Raw genomic sequence first — 20,045 nt, 5'->3', positions numbered from 1 at the left:
ACTCCCATTAAATAAGTTAAAACAAGGAAAGGAGTTGCCCCAGAAGCTCAGGCTATGAAACATCAAGGAAGAGCAAGGAGCCAAGCAAAGTGCAGGCAGGCTCTAGGAGGAAATAGGCACCAGAGTGATATAACTGGTGGAGAAACTGGCCTGGAACAGAGAGGGAGGCACCATCAGCACTTGCATGTCTCCCACCCCCAAGCACAGCTCCCAGTTCAGGAGCAGAAAGGAGGGGAGGCGCTAGCTGGGGGTCCACAAAACCATCTCTCTCCCTCTCTTTCCCTGGTCTAGTGGCACTAATTGGTCTGACACCTCTGTTATTTTAGTCACACAGACTGATCCTGGATTGTCAAGGTACCACCACGGAGTGAGCTGTGTGATTTATGTATGGGGGAGAGTGCCTCCCTGCCCTGCTGGGCTGTAGGTTCATTCATTCTCCAGTTCCAGCTTCTAACAGGAGCCGCATAATTTCTCAACTTCCTTGGGCCCCGTCTCTGGCAGCAAGCAGCAGCCCTGGGAGCCCTGAGCTTAGACAAGCCTCTGATTAAACCCTCTCTTCCTTCTTCGAGTACAGCTTTTTCCCCTTCAGCCCAAGGTGTTTTATCCAAGCCAGTCCCAGACCACAAAGTACCCAGGACAACCAGCAGCAGCCCCAGTAGAGCCACACAGACATTAAAAATATGTTTATCTTTAATGATCCAAGATTCTGCAAGACACACTGATATACCCAGAAATGGGTGGAAATACAGCATTTCAGTGGTGCTGCTGCCAACCCAGGGAGGAGGCGGGAGGGGGTGCTAAGACTGGATATTGGCTGGCGACCCCCCCACAGGTGGAGTCAATTCCAACCTCACAGGGAGCTTTAGTGCCCTATCTATCTCCATGGAAACCAGCCTAGCACTAGGATGGGGCCCTAGGGAGCCTGTATAAGCATCTCTGAGAGGTATTTCCCATTAAGAACCACAGGTGCCCTCCCCCACCCAAAGCTACTGCCCAGCTTTCCCACTTCTGCTTCCACCAAGATAGAGGAAATGGAGTGACCACAAAATGACACGTGACTGTACCCCCTATTAGAGAAGAAAAACAGGGTTGTGGGGAAGGGTAGCAAGGTGGCTGTGGCAAACAAGAGTGCCATGATTGCCAGAGGGCTGGGTATGACCCAACCCTGGAGGTACCCTCTGTTGCAGTGGGGCCACTGCTGCTGGGACACAGAAAAAGGCAGGTCTTCAAGGGTGCTTCCTCCTCTTCTAGAGCTGCCCAAGGTTTAGGTCAAAAGGGGTCGAGGCCCACGAGGCAGTCACATCCACTACCAGACAGTGCTACCTGCATCCTGATGTGATGTCAGGAATGTGGGGCCCACACACCTCCCTTCCCGGCCTGCGGGACTGTCAGAGATCCAGGCTGAGAACTCCAGAGAAGACCAGGACAGGGTAGGGAAAGAAGACAAAATTTTCTCCAACTTGGCATCAAAACAGAATAAGTTCAAAGAAACAAAACTTTGATTTGTACAGTAGCTGCTCCTGGCCAGCTCACAACGGTGGGTCTTTACCCACTCAGGTTGGCCCAGTAAAAAGCTGGGCAAAGCAAGGGCATGGCTGCCCTCAGGGCAGCGCATGGAACTCAGAAAAGTGAGTCTACAGGATACAGGAGAGAATCGCAGAGCCAAAGCCCTGCTGCGCTCTGCATGTCCTCCACCGGCCCCATGTGCCCTGGGCCCTGATCTCAAACCCGCCGTGAGAGCAGCATCTTTCAGGCTGAGTCCTGGCAGGAGAGAGAGTTCCCAGGCAGGTCTCCGAGGAGGGAAGTCTAAAAGTGTTCCAGAAGGGACATGAGTGTCCTCTGAAGGCCCCAGACCGAGCTCTTCAGGGGAGATGGAGAAGAAATCACCCACCCTTCATGGCCAAACTATGGTGACTGTGCTCCCCTGTCCCTTTGAGAGGGGGAAGAAACCAGTACTGTGGGCCCCCAGGCAGAGCACCCTGACTCAGAACGAGAGGGCATTCAGCAGGAATGGGTGTTCTCAGACCCTCAGGCGCTGTGTGTCTGGATGAAGGACAGGACATCCTCCTTGGACAGCTTGTCCGGGTCTTGGGGCTTCTGGGAGTCATGTACACGGATGCCATCCCCCCACTCCCAGAAGAGACGGCCATAGTAGCAGATGCTGGGGAGGAGAAAGGAAATCAGAGGGCTGCACCCAGTGGAGCAGGACCGAGAGATCACCACCCAAACCCTGACAACTGGCTTAGGAGATGAGTGTTCTTAAAAGAGTCAGGGGGTAGGGGGTCCTGTCAATGACTCCACTTGAGAGCCTTCACTCTGGCAGCCAAAAACCCAGAAGGCCTCAACTCCTCCTCCCTGCCTTCTAGAACCAGCTTTTCCCAACAAACAGCTGCTGCTACTGAGTCCAACTGGATTTCTACAATTACTGATACTCCTGGTTTATCTGTCTGCTGTTCATATAGAACAGTATTAATGTAGTGACAGACACTAGTGTCAGTGACTAATTATAGGTACATTAGGGCTACTGGGGGCCATTGGAACCTATGACCAACAATCTAGCAAATAGACACTGAGTCCTGACCAAGGGATAGCTGGGACCCCGAGTCCCAAGGGGCAGGACTGTGGACACTCAACATGCTCCTACCACCAGGCCAGGGTCAGAAAGTCATGTAAACAGTGGCTGCCCTGTGGGGCAGATGCCCAGCCTAGGCGAGGCCCTTCACACCCAGGGCCCCCAACCATCACAGCAGGTCTTGGCATCACTCTCTTATCACTGAGCTTATTATCCAGGCCCAGCCACACACTGGATGGGGGCCGCCATCCCCACCCTTGCTCAGGGGAGCCCCTGCGTGGGCAGCAATCAGTTTCAGGACCTGGGGTGTGCCCCAAAGGGCTGGCTAGCATCCTGGCAGGAATACTTGGGGCTGCAGAGGGGGCAAGCCTAGAGGAGGGCTACTTACTGAAATGGGGCAATGGAGTCTGCAGGGAGGTCAAAGGTAGAGAGCTTGGTTTTCTTGTTGTAGAAGAACTTCCTCTTGAAGCTTTTGCTGAATCCCATAGTCCATGGCTCTGACAGGAGGAAGAAGGGAAGAAGCCCATGGGGGAACAGGTCAGGCCAACGTAGGGGTGTGCCTTTTCCCATTCCCGTTCTTCCAGTCCCCTCCCCATCAAAGTTCAGGCAGAGAACAGATGCAGCCTTCATCACCAGCCCAAAGGGGCTCCAGAAGGACGACTAAGATAATTCTCAACAACCCTGCCCAGTCCTGCCAACTTGCCACCAGGGCAACATCTCTGGGTCCCTGGCAGAGGCAGTAGGACTCTGTTAACTAGAGGGCACTGAAGAAAAGGGATTCTACGGGGGATGCAAATGGCCAACTTTGACTTTCTGGACCTGCTGCTGCCCACTGAGAAGGTCCTCTTCCCACCATGAGAACACCATGCATGCATACACAAATTGGGGCCCTCTCTCCCTAGCCCCAACCTAACCCCCAGCACCCACCAAAGAACAGAAGAGGCTCAGAGAACACAATACTCCCCAGCATAGACCTCAAAGAAATGCCAGCCTGGCTGCTACCCACTTGGTCTGGGCCAATCACTCTGATGGAGGGATGCAGGGCAGGGAACAATCACTCATCACCCACCATTCACTGTCCTGACGATGTAGAGGCCAGTGGGCACAAAGTGCCGGTCGTCCCGTCCTGTGTAGCTGAGCTTCGGTATGCCACTGGAGCCCTTGATGATCTTCATTTCTAACCTGATTTCCCCGAGGAGGTGTGCAAACAGGAAGTGTAAGTGTGTGCATGAGAGAGAAAGCCCTAACATTAGTCTCTGGCTAATATTGAAATCACACCAATCACAGTATTTTATCTCAAATCAACGTAAGAAACAGGCAGACATAAGTGAGCTGCTCCAAGCCACACTGCAAGTGAATGAGTGCAGTGCTAGGTTCAGAACTCAGGCTCTGAACTCCCAACTAAGTGTTGGAGGCAGGGGAGTGACAGATATTTTGTGGTGTTTGGGGTGTTTCAAAGTGACACCAGTAAAGGTAAGATCTGACACCACAGGTGCCACCAGGTCCACTACCCATAACATCATTGGGGCCAGTAAAGAGTTAACACAAGAGCACTGAGACTCCATGCCACAGCAAGGGGCACACCCAGGATGACAGATGAGACCCACAGATCTGACTGAGCACCCCCAACACCACTAAGAATCTGAGGAAGCAGTTATGCCCCCTCTGCCCCTCCAGGCTCAATCTCTCTGTCAGCACCAGGAGCTGGGATTTATAGTGTTTCAAGCAGCTTGCTGCTCTACCCCTCACAGGGACAATTGTGACTATTACAGCATCAATGAGCCCGTATTTCTGCCTGACACACACCCGCCTGCTTCCCTCCTGACAGGGTGCTGAATCAGCTCTCAGCCGGGGGGCTCTTGGCTGCAGTGGAGCCGCACTACACCGAGGCAAGGGAGGTGGGAGGTATAGGCAGCCCGCCAGGGCCAACTCACTGCTCACCCCAAACCACCTCTACAAAAAACAACGAATCCTGGATACTGCCATGCCCCCCGCTCCAACTCTTCTCAAATCCTGAGCTACCCTGGTTGAGTCATTCACCTGACAAAAATCTTCTCCATCTCCTCCAGCCTGTACACCTCCTTCACCCTGCAGGTAGAGAGAGAGAGGACAAAGGCTTCCTGGGGAGATGCTCCTGTCCAGGAAGCAGCTGGTAGGCAGGAGGTTGTGCCTGTGCTTGCCCTCTACCCCAGGCCCCCGCACCACCCAACCTTTCAAGAATGTGGACCCCCAGCCTTTCTGCCACACAGCTGTCATACACAGACAAGCCCTACATTTCAGAGCTGCCAAGCACCCCCTTGGGCTGGCTGCAGGGTGACTGTGGTTATGGAAAAGGGGAGGGAGAGAAGGGCAGGCAGACAAAGATGTCTCTTGTCAGCATTCCCACCCCAGTTTGTCATCACCATTAACAGAGACCAGAACACCAAGGTCCAGACTCTTGCCCACGTCAGACTATGTGGATTTTAGGCCCTCCTGGAGCACAAGTTACTTCCAAATAGTCCTAATAGGCCTGTTACCATAGAGGGCGGGGGGATGCCTACGCAGGATGCAGGGCTACTGTTTGATGCCCAGCCCTTCACTTCTGGAGGCTCTTGAACACGCCTTGGGAATTGCTACTGGGGAAGGTCCCCAGAGACCCAGCAACCAGACCACAAGCAAGAGAGACAGGGTCCCTGGGAGCTGCCTCTCAGGCCCAGGCAGATAGGACATTTTCAAGTATGGGAAAAAACTGTTTTTGGACTTTTAGAAGACATCTATAAAGTGCATTCTCAGTACTGGATTTAATTTTAACTAAGTAAATTTATATTAAAAAGAATAAGAATGATTTTGATAAAGTATAAATAGACACCTCAGTCTCTAGTAAAATGAAGCTCCAGAGATAATAACCTCAGACCTTGGCCTAGCATGGAAACATCTGCTCTGTCTGTTCCCTGACTGTTCTCTCCTCCTCCATGAAATTTAACATGGCAGCAAACCCTAACCTTCCCAAGCACCAAGGTTCCCACTCCTTCAAACTATCCTCCTCTATCCTTCTCTTTCTCATCTTCAAAAATTTCCATCCCCTCAGCACTCTTTTCTTACCTAAAAAAATGAAAAAGCCAAGTGATTTGCTAATGAGACACAAGTATGAATGTGTGACTCACAGAGGTGTGTGAGTGCTCTCAGAAGCACACACATCTTTAATGAGGATACCTTAACCCCTACAAATAAATCTCCTGAGGAGGCTGGCCCACTGTGACCAGCAGGATGAGGAGTTACTCTGGGGTAAAGGAGCTACCTACCTACCTAGCACTCCCAAACAAATCACTCATCAAGGGCAGTCTTATCTCTAACACCAACCTTGCTGGGTCTCCTTCACTGAGCACTCCCATCCCCCACAGGACGGGGAAGCCAACATTGGCCAGAAAGAAGCAACAAGGAAGGGAGATTTGAGAGGAAGAGATGATATACTCACCTGATGGGATTCATGTCAGGCCGACTAGGCTTGGAAACAGCTTTCACAAATTTCTCAGCAAGCTGAATTCTACGATCCAAACAGAGTCTCTCAGATACAATCAAGGGTGCCTCCACCAGCATCCTTGCCCGGAGCATTTTCACAGCACCAATAAGAGAACACTCTGGGATCTACAGCAAAACTGCTCCAAGGGGCAGCACTCACGGCCCCCAAGAAACCCAACCTGCCTTTCTCCACTGAAGTCTTTATGCATGCCTTCTCTCTCTCTCTCTCTCTGAATTCTGACCTCTAATCTCACTACATCTTCATTGGTTTTTCTGAAGTGTGCCTTCAGCTGTGCTCAGGCAGTCTACTAGAACTTTAATATCATCTTTACTGTGTCTACTTCATTACCCCAAACCACAGATCCAACAGTCCACCCACTCAGATGAACCAATTCAGAAGTGACATCAGCAATGTGGCAGTGCAAGATGTCCCTCCTTTTAACAACTAGGCATCCACCCACCAACAAAAGTGCCTTTGTGGTAATTGTGGAATCCAGATGAACTGACAAATAGGACCAACCAGCCAAGCACAACATGTGCTTCTCCCCGTAAGGTCACCCTCTTGCTCAACCTTAACATAAACATCATCTGTGATCTGAACGGCTGTGACAAAATGGGATTGTGCTGGTATCTATGATCATCAAGGCCCAAGCCCTGGCAAAGTCTGAAGTGCCAACACTAATATCTTACCCTGCCCCTGAAACCAGCCCATAGGTGGAAGAGGGAAACACTATGGAAATCTGTAAGCAGAGAAGGCCTGGCTGAGGGGCCAACCCTCAGAGGCTGCTGCCACAAGGCTGACCTGGCCTACCCCACCTCCCTCCCCCAGGGCCCAGGTCAGACCGCTGGTTAAAGTGCTGCTCCCGCACGTCACTGCCATTCAGCACGAGGACATCAAGGATGTGGATCGCACTAATCTTCCGCTGGGCCTTTCCCTAGAAAGACAAGTATGCTGCCTACTCTGCCCACCATGGCATGCTGGCCCCCACTCTACCTATAGCCAGGAGAAGGGAAGGGCTCTAAACACAAGGTATTTCTTTTGTCTCTCTCCCAGCTGATTTAGCACCAGGCTGGCCCAGGCTTCTGAGCAGGCAGAGATCTGAGGCTTTGGGTGATAAGCACCCCGTGAACCTCAAACCCAATGAGGCTGTCGCCATGGTGCTCCAGCCAAGAGCATGGCTTCCCACTCTTGCCAACTGTTCCCACTGACTATTCTAAAATCATCTGTATAGCTGTAATACTCAAAGCTATGGGAAATAACAAGTTATGATCTCTGGTCATAAACTAAACCAGCACTAAAAACACCCAGCAGGGCCACCGGGGCCCTGGGTGCACAGAGATGCTAGACGTCTCCTCCTTCACACACAGAAACCGCGGTCCTTCCTACCTGAATGTACCATGGCTTAGAGCAACTGCTTGAGCAAGAATAATTATAAAGCCTTTCCCTGGTCCTGGGCCACATACGATGTAACTCAGTTAACTCAGAGGGAAAAAGGGCCAGGCTCAGCTATGCCCCAGGTCCCTAGCTGGCAGGGCCAGGAGACGTGAGCAGAACCACCTCTGACCTCCCCTTTCAGCTCATGGACAATCTCCACAGATAGCAGAGTGTCTCGGGGTAGCTCTGTCTTCAGGTCCAGCTTGACCCAGCGGTCTGACTGGCGGCCATCCCACGTGTAGATCTGTGATTTCTATAAGCAGAGAGAAAAGGCTAGGTCAGGCAAACATGGAGACTGAGGGGTGAGAGACTCAGTTCTCAAAAGGGCTTTTGGTTGGTGGCTACAAGCTGATAGGACTGGGAAATGTCAGAAGGAAATGTCTAGGAGCGATCAGTCGGCTATACTTCCGTGATAACGATAGTGCTGTCCTCCACTGCCTTAGCGGAAGAGAAGTAGAGATCCAGCTTGGTCCCATGGTAGGGAACAGACCAGGGCACCATTCAATAAGCCTAAGTCCACGATTAGTGCCTTCGAGAAAGATCCAGTTTGGTGTATATGTCTGAGGTGGGTTTGGTGAAAGGTCCAGAGAGCAGAACAGGAGAGAAAAAGTGAAAATGAGAAAAAGATAAAGTATGAGAGTACACATAGAAAGTAAGTGAGGAAGAAGAAATAAAATTATATAGAAAGACAAGTCAGAGTAGAAAAAAAGAGCAACGATGACTTTACCCAATTAAATAACACATAGAACTGCCAAGGCTTTCCCTCACCTTGTTTTAGACTCCAAGGGCCCCAGAGTAAGGATAGGTAGTGTCTTTGCTAGAAAGGATGACATGGATGGTGGTGGTGTTGCAAAGAAATGGCTGCATGGACTCAAGCCAAATTAGCCTGCTGACCATCCTACTAGCCTAGGAAGCTCCACATAACAAGAAAAGAGGCAATATTCCCTTTAGCAATGTACAGAAATGAATAAGCAAATAAATAAATAAAAGAATGAATGAATGACAACTGGCTAACTCAGAGGAAGAAAGGAAGTAAAGTTGTAAGAAATACCTTCACCGGGGTCAAAGCCCCAGTTGCTTGGTGCCAACAGAACATGCACTGAGTGTGGCAGGCAGCTGTCCAGATTCCTACAGACAGAGGGTAAGATTCTGCCACCCAAAGCTGAATAGGAAGCAGGCTGCAGACTTACCCCCAGGCCAATGAGAAACTTCTGCTCACTGCCAGACACCATGCAGCGGTAGTCGAGCACTGGGCGGATCTTCTCCAGGGTTTTGGAGGTGAGCAGTGTGGGCTTATAGCTGAAGATGTCAATCTCAGTGCCCTGCAGCACCGGGTCAGAGAAAACACAGCTGGGTTGGGGGAACAGACAGGCGCTCAGTATGGGTGCCTGTATGGGGTTGGGGGCAGACTGGAAGAGGCGAGGGACAGGAAGCACTTGCTCTCTGAAATATCACCCCCTATACCTCCTGCCCTCCTTAATGACGTACTAACTGGGGTCTAATTCCCTCTGCCTGGAGTGTTCCTTTAGGATCTATTAGGAGAGGCTGAGATAGGAAACAACACCGAGGGGCCAAATACAGATCCATTTACCAGAGCTATAAAGAAATGTCACCAGCATATAAAAGCCATTCCTTCAATAAAAGTGAAGGCAAGGACTCACCAACAGTTGGTTTAAGTGATCTCTCCACCCCATTCAGAAAAATGTACCCATGCTATTCTTTTTGAGGCCATCTTCAATCATATTTTCCAGTTCCTGAGCCCACAAACCAGCACAATGGCCCATGATCTGGGCTAGATTTAAATGATGCCCAGGGAAAAGCTGGAAGTCAAGTGGTAGAAAAAAACAGGGCAGGACCAGTTCACCAGAAACAGAACAGTGAGCTGAGGGTTAGGCCAGCCCCACTACAGAAGCTCTCCTGGAAGCCCCTCTTGGGCCTTTGCCCAAGATCATCCCACACTTCAGTCTCCCCTACAGGCAAATCTCACGGAACCCTAAACTGGCCAGGGAGTGATAGTCAGCACCATCCTTTGGGTGGCAGGAATGCTGAGCACAGCACATCTCAGGACGAGAATCTTCAGGCAGCCTAATGGGCTCTCGGGGAATTCAACATCCCTACACCAAAGGTTCCCACCTGTGGTGGCCTCGGCCCAGCCCCTCAGAGCCCAGGTGGTACCTGTACAAGGCTTCTGGAAGACAGGCATCTGGGGTCTCAGTGATACCTTCCGTATGTAGAGGTAGGCCTCTCTAACTTTTTATTTTCATCAGATATGAAACTTACCTGGATTAGCTCAAAGAACTTAGATTTTGGGTCTGAGGAAGAAGGAGCAACTCGAGCCTGATCTGGGATCTGAAGAGACAGCAAAGAGCTTTGATTTTCAAATGGACTTTTGACCAAGACTAAGTGTGAGTCTACATAGATGAAGGGAGAGGTTCAGACTGGGGAAGATGGAATGGCATGTAACACAGGAGTCTAGAAAGGGGGATGGAGGTGGATAATTCAGTCACTGCTCCCTTTCAGGCCCTGTGGTAGCACACCCCAAATGCCACTTCCCTTTGTTGCTACACAGGGCTACCAGCAGCACCTACCACCCTTGTCCTTTATGACCCAGCTGCAGGGCCAAACTGGCAGTGAAAGGGCCAAGGAGGTAACACCCAACAATGCTGAAATGTCCAGGAATGCTGTGAGGGGAGGCAGACATTTTCATGTAGCTGGAGACCTAAAGGTCAGTCCCATTCTTCTCTATAGCTTCCCTGCCCTGTAGCAACACTGAGCTAGGGAGACGCTTACCCCCCAAAGACGGAGGCACTCTTTCCGGATCTCTGCCTGCCGAGGCTCACTCAGGGTCCTGGGAAAATAAAGCCAGCAAGTGATTAAACCTCCATGAGGTACAAGGACTGTGAGTCCTATAAGCCCCCTTAGAACCCCAGAGAGGAAGCCCGCATGAAAAACGTGTGTGCACACATGGAAGCCGTGATGCCATCAGCACAGAGTGCTTATCACACTCACGTGGATCTGCCTCTTGAAAATGGGATGACCTCTTCTTCCTACCACACAGGAAAGGGAGGAGACTACCCTCCTAACCACCTGACAGGGTTCTTCACACATCCTTCTTCAAATTACCCATCAGTATGTTCTGGCTCCTCCTCTGCTAATATAGGCCACATTAAGTCCATCCCAATGGACATCACTATGCCCCAAAAAGCCAAATTAGCTTATGCTGGCCCCTACCAGAGATTTTCCCTAACCAGTTCTACCTTTCCTCTCTTGATCATTCTTTACACAGTATCCCCTAAACATTATGTATTCTATACCCTCTGATGTACTGTTAATGACTCTTCCTGTATCCTTTTCCTGGGTTAGTCTTATCTTCACAAAGACAACATAAAATCTTTGAGGGCAAGGTTCATGCCATAATCTTCTCTGGCATCCTTCATAGACCACAGCAGAGTATGAGATAAAAATGTTTTAAAAATGTTTGTTGAAATGAAATAAAAGAGCTCAGAGGGAGAAGTAAAACAAAAAGATCTTCTCCTGAAATAGGTGAATTCTGGAAAGTAGGCAACACTCACGTGTCTTGAACAAAGGCATGGATTTTGGCCAGAGCTTTGATCTGCAGACTACAGTGGCTGAAAGGAAAAAAAAAAAAAAAGATTTGATCTCAGAAGGATTACCAAAAAAGACAGCCAAAAGACATCAGGACAAAGAAGAGCAATGATGACTTCACTGGAGCAGTGACCCTTTATATTTGGAGAAGGGACTGGGAATTGAAAGAAAACCCCCACAACTACACCCCAAAGTACAGTTACATGGGCCTGCTGAAGGCTGAGGGTAAAGCAAAAAAAAAATGAGTCAAACCCTCCAGACATTTAGATGCCAAGTCCTGCTACAAGGAAGGTTCTGATCCCATCTTTAAAAATGAAAGCAGTAGTGAACTGATTCTAAAGAAAGCAGCGCCAAAGCCCAGACAGTTCAACTACAGACTAAAATGACTTGACCCACCTACACTAACAGATCTTGCCAGGCTAGTCTCCACTTTCTTTTACATACGATGGCTGGCATTTAATAAAAAAGTAGGAGACATGGGATTAAGCAAGAAAATGTGACCCACTGACAAAAGGGAAAATAATCCAATAGAACAAGACTCAGAGATGGTCCGAATGTTGGAATTATCAGACAGGGCCTTTAAAATAACTGAAAAACATGTTAAAGGATCAAGTGGAAAAGTTGTATGACATGCATATAAAGATGGACAATATCAGTGGAGATATAAAAACTATATTTTAAAAGCAAATAAAAATTATAGAAATAAAAAATATGATATTAGAGATGAAGGATGATTTTGTTGGGTTTATCAGCAGACTGAACATAGTAGAAGAATCAGTAAACCTGATAACAAACAGGTCAACAGAAACACAACTGCAACATAAAGAGAAAAAAGTGAAAACCATAACCGAGCATGTAAGCTCTTTGGTACAATAACAAGCAGTTTAACATAAATATAATTGGAATCTCAGAAGCATAGGAAAGAATAGGACAAAGATATTGACAAGATAATAGCACTGAGAATTTCCTCAAACTGATAAATGAAATCAATCCACAGATCCAAGGTCAGAGAACCCCAAGCAGAATCCATACAAAGAAAACCAGATATAAACACACCATGGTCAACAAGCTGAAAACAAAAGATAAAAGAGAAAATCATGAATGCAATCAGAGGAGAAAGGACACATGACATACAGGGAAACAATAGCTAAAAATAATGGTAAGGGTAAAAATAATGGCTAACATCTCATCAGAAAACAAGGAACTCAGAACAATATCTTTAAAGTGCTGAAAGAAAAACACTGCCAACCTCGAAGTCTATATCCAATGAAAATACCCTTTAAAAGTGAAAGGGAAGTAAATACATTTTCAAGAGACAAAAGCTGAAAGAATCAGTCTCCAGCAGAGACTAAATAAACTAAAAGAAATTCTTTAGGGTGAAGGGAAATGATTCCAAATAGAAATCTAGTTCTGCGGAAAGGAATGAAGAATGCCAGAATGGGTAAGTGTCAGTAAATGTCAAGGAACCTTTAGTAGATGTATATACAAAATATATTAAAAAAGTAGATGTATATACAAAGGTGTGTGTATCTTTAAATCTCTTTTAAAGACTATAGACTGTTTGAAATAAAAAGAACAGCAATGTAAAATAAGGTTTTCTATAAAACAAGAGCACAAAGGAGAACTGTAAATGCACATTTACTGTAAGGTTCTTACACTGTTCATGAAGAAGAATACTTTTTGAAAGTAAACTATGATAAATTAAAGATGTTGTAATCTCTAGAATAACTAAAACAACACAAAAGGCATAAAAAGAAAAAAATATGAGGAGATAAAAAGAAATACTACTAAAAATACTGAATTTGCCCTCCACCAAAAAGGAAGGAAGAGAGAAACAAACAGAAGACAGGATAAATAGAAATCAAACAACCAAGACAAAGGATTTAAACTCAAACATATCAACAATTACAGTCCATGTAAATGTACTAAATACCCCACTTACAAGGCAGAGACTATCACAGTGGATAAAAAGGTAAGAACAAACCATGTGTTATTTACAAACACAAAGACAGGTTAAAAATCAAAAAGACAAAATAGGATAAAACCATGTACATACTAAGCGAAAGAAAGCTGATGTGGCTATATTAGTATCAGACAAAGCAGACTTCAAGAGTATATCAGAGATAAAAAAAGATATTTCACAATGACAAGAGGGCGATTCATTAAGAAGACAAAATCTTAAATGTGCATTTGCCTAGTGATTACAAAGATCCCAAATATATGAAGTAAAAACTAACAAAACTAAAGAAATAGACAAATCATAATTGAAAAATCATAACTGAAGACTTTAATAACCCTCTTTAGCAACTGACAGAATAAATATTCAACATATCAGTTAAGATATAGAAGATTTGAAAAATCTTATAAACCAACTTGACAAAATTAATATTTATAGAACACTATACTCAATAATAGCTGTTGGAATACTCACCAAAATAAAGATGAGCCACAAAAAAAAAAAAAAAAAAGGATGAAATCAAACAGTATATTTTGAGTATAACAGGATGAAATCTAATAGCTATCTTGGAAATTCCAAAATATCTGAATATTAAATATCACATATCTCCATAATACATGAATCAAAGAACATATCATAAGGGAAATTTAAAAAATATTTTGAACTGTATAATAATGAAAAAAAGATAACATCAAAATGTGGGAGAAGGAACCTGGCAAAATGGCGTAGATGACAGAAGCTTCATTCGTCCCCTCTTGTAACCACATTAAAGTTGAGATGGAAACAGAGCAAACAACAAGCAGAGTCACCTGGGGGTCTACAACTAGTGAGAGAAATAAGAAATCACCCTGCAACGGTAGAAAGTAGGAGCGGGCAAAGACGTGAGGCTGCCCAAGCAGCTGAGTGGGACAGAGGGGACAGTAGCTGCAGACACCTCTTAAAGGGGCCGTGTGCTTGAGCTGGCTTTCACAGTGACAGACCTGCTCACTCTGAGTACCAGCGCTGGGTCAGCTACTTGGGGGGCACCAGGGACTTACAGGGGAACACTGAGTTGTCGGAGCAAGGGCTGGAGGTGAGGCTTTCTACGGGTAGAGGTACTAGCGGTATCCATTATTGCTCTGTTGAGCCCTCCCCGCTTCCAGTGCGTGGACACAGCGCCCCATAGGTGAGATATCATCAAACTGGATAACAGAGGTCGCTCTGCTCAGAAGATTCCCTGAAACTCTATCTCCCCCAACTCGTGGCTGCACCCAAGCTACCCTCAGTTTTGTCTTCAGGGAGTCCTGTGCCATTTGCAGAGCAGCACCAAGACTCACAGTGGTGGCAGCTGACCTTGGTTTCTGGCATGGCTTCTTGAGGTAACTGTGGATTGCTTGCTGAATCTTAACAGGTGGCCCCAGAGGGGCACAGGCTTGGGCTAAATTTGGCCTGTAGTTGAACTCTTCTCAGGACTGTGCCACTGGACACTTACTACACAAAGTCACGCTAAGACTGGGAGACTTAGGAGCTTTGCTTAGTATATAGAAACAGACATGTAAAGACAGCCAAAATGGGAAGACAAAGAAGCAGAAACCATATGAGAGAAGAGAACCGAGATTTAGGAATAATGGAGTCAAGCAATCTAACAGATGCAGAGTTCAAAACACTAGTTATAAAGATGCTCAATGAAATTAAAGGAAGTGTAGATGAACTGAGTGAGAACTTAAAGAGGTAAAAAACATAAAAATGGAAATGGAGAGTATAAAAGGGAACCAACCAGTTAGAAATGAAGAATGCATTATCTGAGATGAAGAATGTATTAGAGGGAATCAACAGAGTGCAGGAAGAAGAGGATTAAAACACTGATATGGAGGATTGGGAAGCCAAGGACACCCAACCAGAACAGCAAGAAAAAAGTAACCAAGAAAATAATAATAATTTAAGGAACCTATGGGACAAAATTAAGTGTAAAAACATCCGTGTAATAGGAGTATCTGAAGAAGGAGAGGGAGAACAAGAAGTTGAAAATATATTTGAAGAAAAAAATGATGGAAAACTTCTCAACTTGGTGAAGAAAATAGACATACAACCCCAGGAAGCTCAGAGAATCCCCCAGAAAATGAACCTAAAGAGGCCCACACCAGGACACATCATAATTAAAATGCCAAAGGTTAAATACAATGAGAAAATCTTAAAAGCAGCAAGAGAAAAGCAATTAGTTACCTACAAGGGAGCTCCCATAAGACTCACAGCTGATTTCTCAAAAGAAACTTTGCAGGACAGAAAGGCTTCGCATAAAATATTCAAAGTATTGTAAACCCAGGATTTACAACCAAGAATAATTTATCCAGCAAAGCTATTAGTTAGAGTGGAAGGACAGATAAAGAGCTTTCCAGACAAAAATAAGCTAAAGGAATTCATCACTACCAAGCCAGTATTACAGGAAATGTTGGAGGGACTTCTTTAAAAAGAAAAAACATGTATTGAAATCATGAATAAAGAATGGAAATAACTACGTATTTATTAACAAGTATATCAAATGGAAAAGAATTAAGTGCTCCAATCAAAAGATAGGGAAGCTGAATGGATAAGAAAACTCCGACATATGCTGCCTACAAGAGTCTCACTTCAGATTAAAAGACACACACAGACTAAAAGGAAGAGGATAGAAAAAGATATTGCCTTGATGGACCTAGAGGGTATTGCGCTGAATAAGTCAGAGAAAGACAAATACCACATGATTTCACATACATATGGAATCTAAAGAACAAAATAAACAACAACAACAAAAACGGAAACAAACTCAGGGATAGAGAGAATATTTTGAGGGCTACTAGATGGGATGGGCTGGGGAACGATGAAAAAGGGCAAAAGGATGAAGAAGTACAAATGGAAAGATACAAAATAGTCATGGAGACATAAAGTGTAGCATAAGGAAAATAGTCAACAATGTTGTAAAAAATATGTAAGGGGAAAGAGGGGTACCTTATTTAGTGGGGTGACCACTTCTAACCACTATGCTGTACAACTGAAATGAATATTACTGTATGCCAACTATAAATGAAAAAAAAAAAGTCCATTGAATTATACAACGTATGTATGAGCAACTGTCTATTATACTTCAATAAAACAGGAAAAAAAAGAAGAAAAATGTGGGAGATTCAGCTACGGCCGTCCTCAAAGGAAAACTTATAGCATTTAAATACACACACACACACACACACACACACACACACACACACACGTTTAATTAAAATAAAAAGGAAATTATTATAACATTTATAGTTAAATAAATAAAAGGAAATTATTTCCTTTATTCTCCTTACTTTGGGCTTCATTTGCTCTTCTTTTTCTAGCTTCTTTGATTTTAGACCCTTTTTTCTTTCAATATATTTATATATTAATAAGAATATTAATTTTAAAGGAAAATTTATAGCATTTACAAATAAATATTTAAACTAGACGAGGACTTTAAAAGAATACAGATTTAAAGACTACTATTCCTTATGAACACAGACACAAAACTCATTAATAAAATATTAGTAAATCAAATTTAGCAATATATAAAAGTGATAACTTATGACTAACTGGAGTTTATCCAAAAAATGCAAGATTTGTTTATCATTGAAAATCACCAAATGTAATTCACTATAAATGGAATAAAGAAAAATAATAATTTCTTTATTAAAAAATAATAATTTATAGATAGAGAAAAAATATTTGACAAAATTAAATTTCCATTCATGATAAAAACTCTCAGCAAACTAGGAATAGAAAAAAACTTCGTCAACCTGATAAATGACACCTACAAAAAACCAATAGCTAACATCATACATAATGATTAAACATTTTACATTTAAAATCAAGAACAAGGCAAGGATGTCTGCTCTCATCACTTCAATTCAACATCATACTGGAGGAACTAGTCAGTGCAATGAGGCAAGGGAAAAACAGAACTACCATTATGATCCAGCAATTCCACTTTTGGGTATTTGTCCAAAAGAACTGAAATCGGGATCTTGAAAAAAAAAACCAGCATCCCCATGTTCACTGTAGCACTATTCACTACAGCCAAGATGTAGAAACGACTTAAATGTCCACTGACAGATGAATGGACAAAATGATTTTTTCAACACCTATCTGGCACCATAAGAAAGCACTTGTACTGATTCGCTGCTACTATACAGCTCTCCAACCTACCTCAAAAAACTTTTCTCTAAGGCTTGCCCACTTAGAAAACTGAGCCAACTGTTAGGACTTTAAATTATTACCACTAACAGGGAGGAGGAAAAACAATTAAAGAAGGCTGAAAAAAATAGCATTTGGATCACCCATCTGGGGAACTTATAAGCTGGCAAAAGCTTTCATACCAGAAGCTTTTCATGTCATATACTTGCTTTCCAGCCATCTCCTGCTCCCAAACAGCAGCTTCACATGGCAACAACCATTATTGCCTTTTACAAACAGAAGCAATTAAAGAGAAATTACTCCTGCTTGCCTCCAGGGACAGAAGACAAGGTTGCTCTCTGTTAGGTTTCAATACCATATCCAGACTCCCATGGGCAGGGGCTAAGCCAGCCAGGCTCCCACTGGCCACCCTTGTGACAGGGCATGGGAGCAGGATGAGGGTCCTCTAGGTACTCTATGTCCCAGGGAGCCCTGGAATAAGCAGACCAATCCCAGTTACCAATTTTTCAGGGTTGACAAAGTGATACCAAGAGCCAGTCTTTCAGTCCTTCATTCTCTGGTCTTCCTTGATACCCTAGTGGTGCCAGTAAAAAAACACCTGGTTTACTTACCTCTCATTGGACCGTATCATGTAGTCGGTAAATTCATGGTCTCCCTTGATCACATCCAAGGGGACCACAAGGTTGACATCAGAATCCATGTTCCGTAGCTGGTTGAGTTTAATATTGACGGAGAAGAGGTAATCTCGCACGTCATCTATGCCCACCTTCAGGCCCTTGCACACCACATACCTGGCAGAAGAAACCCTGTGAGCAAGAGCTTCCCTGCCAACATTCTTCCTCTCCAAACCCCTTGCTGAGTCAAGCTCAACAGCCTTAAGTCTATGCACAAAGAACAGCACAGACTGTGCTGCAAAAGTTTACCTCAAATCTTTCCTTTTTATGTTGGGCTGTATTTCTACTCCCTATGGCAGTGGTTCCCAACTGCCCTGTGCCAGGCTAGCTGTATCACCATCACCTGGAGAGTCTGTTAAATTACAAACCTCATCAGTCAGACTCTCCAGGGATGGGGCCCAGAAATTTGTTTTTAACAAGCCACCTAGCAATTCAGATTGGCCGCATCTTCTCTCACATGGTGCATGGGCACTATATCCCACCTGGGATCTCAACAGTGCCTCTGGCTGGTGACCTCCTTGCCTCTCCCAACTCATGTCCCTTCTATTGGTCACATTCTCCCTCCTGGGCCAAGCCAAGGATTCCCCTACACAAGGGTGGTGAATAAGGCTTGTAGAGAGGGAGACAGAGGCTGAACTGGCATATCACAGAACCAGTAAGATTCGAATCCTGACTCCTCTTGGCTCTAATCACTTCTTTAAAGTCAAGGTTTTTAATGTTGCTTGAGTGGTCACGCCAGAAAGATGCACCAAGATTTGACATTTAGCCAACCAGTTTGATTAAAATAGAGAGGAAAACCTCACCTCTCTGAGTTGGCAGGTCGGCTGGTAATCGGCTTAAAGAGACATACTCGTTCAAAGCAGCAGTATAACAGGTAGATGAGCCCCACGCTGAACGGTGTGAACAGGTCAAAGGTTTTACAGATGAAGTGGCCTCCTGGATTAGAGAGAAAACACCAACAGCAGTCAGTGGTTTTAGTCCAATAGGTGGGTAAAGTAGTCTCAGGGAGTAAATATGACCAAGTCAGGGACCTGGGTCCATTAAAAGTCAGAGACAATTTATGGGGGAGACTTAGCTTTAGAGGGACTTTGGGGAGTCTATGGCACTTTCTTCCCTAAATTCCTCATTCAGCCACCTATCACCTGATATAAGCAGATTTTTTTTTTTTTAACTTCCAAGCCAACTCTTATACATGCTCTTGTCCAACAGGTTCTCTAGTGGGACCTGGGGTAGGGAGACAGCTGAGGAAGTGTCACCTGTCCGGACAACAGACAGCGCCATGAGGAACTGACAGAGCAGCAGCTGTTTGCTGAGGATCTCTTGCAGGTTCTCCTGCCCCTCCACGGAGAAACCCTGAAACGAAAGCATGAGGATCAGGGTGGGGAAGAGAAGTGATGAAGATTGAAAAGAGCATCCTTACCTCATCTTCACTGAGATTTCTTGAAGTGTTTGCATTGATTACCACCACCTGACTGATAAAGATACAGCTGGGCATTTGAATTATTTTGGCATGGTCACATGACTCATTATAGATGAAGCTAGTACTAGGACCCAGGCATGACTACTGGACTAGTGTCACTGCTCTATCAGTCCCAGGGAATGGGAACCAAGTCTGCTTTTCCAAGGAGGCGGTCAAGAAAACTGTAAACCTCACATAGGAATCCAAGGGAAGAGTGAACAGAACAGAGGCAAAACACTGGCTAGTCACAGGCCAACTACAAGATAGGAGACAATGCCCTGTTGAGTCTGACAGGGCTCAGGAAGTACATGTGGTGGAATGCTCACTCAGCAGCTATGCTGATCACTGAACAGGCCCCAGTCTGGTGACAGGAAAAAAGTGAGCACAACTCTGATAGTCAGTGATCTGTCTGTCTTTGCTAACTAAGGATTTACTCACCAAGCCCCCAGTTCTCTGTTCCAAGACCATGAAGGCTCAACCTCTAGCTGGCAGGGTCTCTGGCCAGTGTGTGTGTTCAAAGAATGTAGTCGCTATTCCTTGAATGGTCTCTTTCCCTGTGAGATCCCAACAGGGAGCAGAGTGCCAAGCTCACCAAGAAGGAAAGGAGACCAGGGGCTGGGGGATGGGAGAGGGGAGTTGCTTAATGGGCAAAGAGCTTCGATTTTGTAAAATGAAAA

General features: G+C 45.3%; 1 protein-coding gene across 2 annotated transcripts in view; it reads right to left on the bottom strand.

Annotated features, from left to right (window-relative positions):
- Positions 1 to 672: 672 nt before the first annotated feature.
- Positions 673 to 20,045, bottom strand: part of CMTR1 (cap methyltransferase 1) — a 44,856-nt gene continuing 25,483 nt past the window's right edge. For both annotated transcript variants that reach the window (XM_023527550.1, XM_011354548.2), the window contains exons 11-24: positions 19,166 to 19,262; positions 18,713 to 18,845; positions 17,847 to 18,026; positions 11,078 to 11,134; positions 10,296 to 10,353; positions 9,786 to 9,854; positions 8,696 to 8,827; positions 7,636 to 7,758; positions 6,914 to 7,005; positions 6,027 to 6,095; positions 4,613 to 4,660; positions 3,642 to 3,754; positions 2,961 to 3,069; positions 673 to 2,161 (exon numbers count right to left, since the gene is read on the bottom strand). In XM_023527550.1, coding sequence (XP_023383318.1) covers positions 2,029 to 2,161; positions 2,961 to 3,069; positions 3,642 to 3,754; positions 4,613 to 4,660; positions 6,027 to 6,095; positions 6,914 to 7,005; positions 7,636 to 7,758; positions 8,696 to 8,827; positions 9,786 to 9,854; positions 10,296 to 10,353; positions 11,078 to 11,134; positions 17,847 to 18,026; positions 18,713 to 18,845; positions 19,166 to 19,262 — 1,413 coding nt within the window. In that variant the 3' untranslated portion in view covers positions 673 to 2,028. The remainder of the gene's footprint in view (positions 2,162 to 2,960; positions 3,070 to 3,641; positions 3,755 to 4,612; positions 4,661 to 6,026; positions 6,096 to 6,913; positions 7,006 to 7,635; positions 7,759 to 8,695; positions 8,828 to 9,785; positions 9,855 to 10,295; positions 10,354 to 11,077; positions 11,135 to 17,846; positions 18,027 to 18,712; positions 18,846 to 19,165; positions 19,263 to 20,045) is intronic.

Source organism: Pteropus vampyrus, unplaced genomic scaffold (genome assembly GCF_000151845.1).
Source record: "Pteropus vampyrus isolate Shadow unplaced genomic scaffold, Pvam_2.0 Scaffold18, whole genome shotgun sequence".
NCBI classification, from domain to species: domain Eukaryota; kingdom Metazoa; phylum Chordata; class Mammalia; order Chiroptera; family Pteropodidae; genus Pteropus; species Pteropus vampyrus.
The sequence above is the reverse complement of the archived record's forward strand: the minus strand, read 5'-3'. Positions and strand labels throughout refer to the sequence as shown.